At 43.9% G+C, this 946-nt stretch overlaps 1 protein-coding gene across 1 annotated transcript in view; it reads left to right on the top strand.

Annotated features, from left to right (window-relative positions):
• Positions 1 to 490: 490 nt before the first annotated feature.
• Positions 491 to 946, top strand: part of LOC102369064 (GTP-binding protein Di-Ras2) — a 724-nt gene continuing 268 nt past the window's right edge. Inside the window, 1 exon segment of the mRNA XM_006039459.3 lies at positions 491 to 945. Coding sequence (XP_006039521.1) covers positions 491 to 945 — 455 coding nt within the window.

Here is a 946-nt window from a genome sequence, read left to right as displayed (position 1 = left end):
ACAGGTGAAGTTCGAGTCTTTTTTTGAGTCAGGGACTAAGTTACCAAGCTGAGTGGAGTTTGCAGATAGAGTCCAGTAGCTAAACAAGGTCAGACAACAGAAAATCAGATTGCATGAGATTCAGAGAGACTTCAACAGACCTTCAAGTGAACTCTTGGCTGGCCTGCAGTCTGCTACCATAGATGGGCTTATCTAGGGAGGTAGCTATTCCCAGCACCCAATCAGGAGGCCCTAACAGTGGCTGGCTGATTCATTGGCTAGTGTGAGGTTGATAGCGCTTCTGTTAGGTTTGACCAACTGAGCAAAATCAAGGACAGAGTAGTAAGGGTAGATGCCTGTTGGGCCCCTGAGAGTCATCTTCCGATTTCTTTTAATATAGAAGTTAGCACAAACTTTCCCCTACATGGAAACCAACATTAATATTTACTGTTGTTATTTTCTATTACAGGTTTTTTCTTCTAGAGCTGAGCATCAGATACATTGAAAAAACATGCCAGAGCAAAGCAATGATTATAGGGTTGTGGTTTTTGGGGCTGGCGGAGTTGGCAAAAGTTCCTTAGTCTTGAGGTTTGTAAAAGGCACTTTCAGAGAAAGCTACATTCCGACTATTGAAGATACCTACAGGCAGGTGATCAGCTGTGATAAGAGCATATGCACTTTGCAGATTACTGACACCACAGGGAGCCATCAGTTTCCAGCCATGCAACGTCTTTCTATTTCCAAAGGACATGCTTTCATTTTGGTTTATTCAGTCACCAGCCGGCAGTCCTTAGAAGAACTCAAACCCATCTATGAACAAATATGTCAGATTAAAGGGGATGTGGAAAGCATTCCAATAATGCTGGTTGGGAACAAAAGTGACGAGAGCCAAAACCGGGAGGTGGAGAGCAGTGAAGGAGATGCTATGGCCAAGAAGTGGAAGTGTGCCTTTATGGAAACCTCAGCT

Source organism: Alligator sinensis, unplaced genomic scaffold (assembly GCF_000455745.1).
Source record: "Alligator sinensis unplaced genomic scaffold, ASM45574v1 scaffold590_1, whole genome shotgun sequence".
Lineage (NCBI taxonomy): Eukaryota > Metazoa > Chordata > Crocodylia > Alligatoridae > Alligator > Alligator sinensis.
This window is presented reverse-complemented; position numbering and strand designations above follow the sequence as displayed.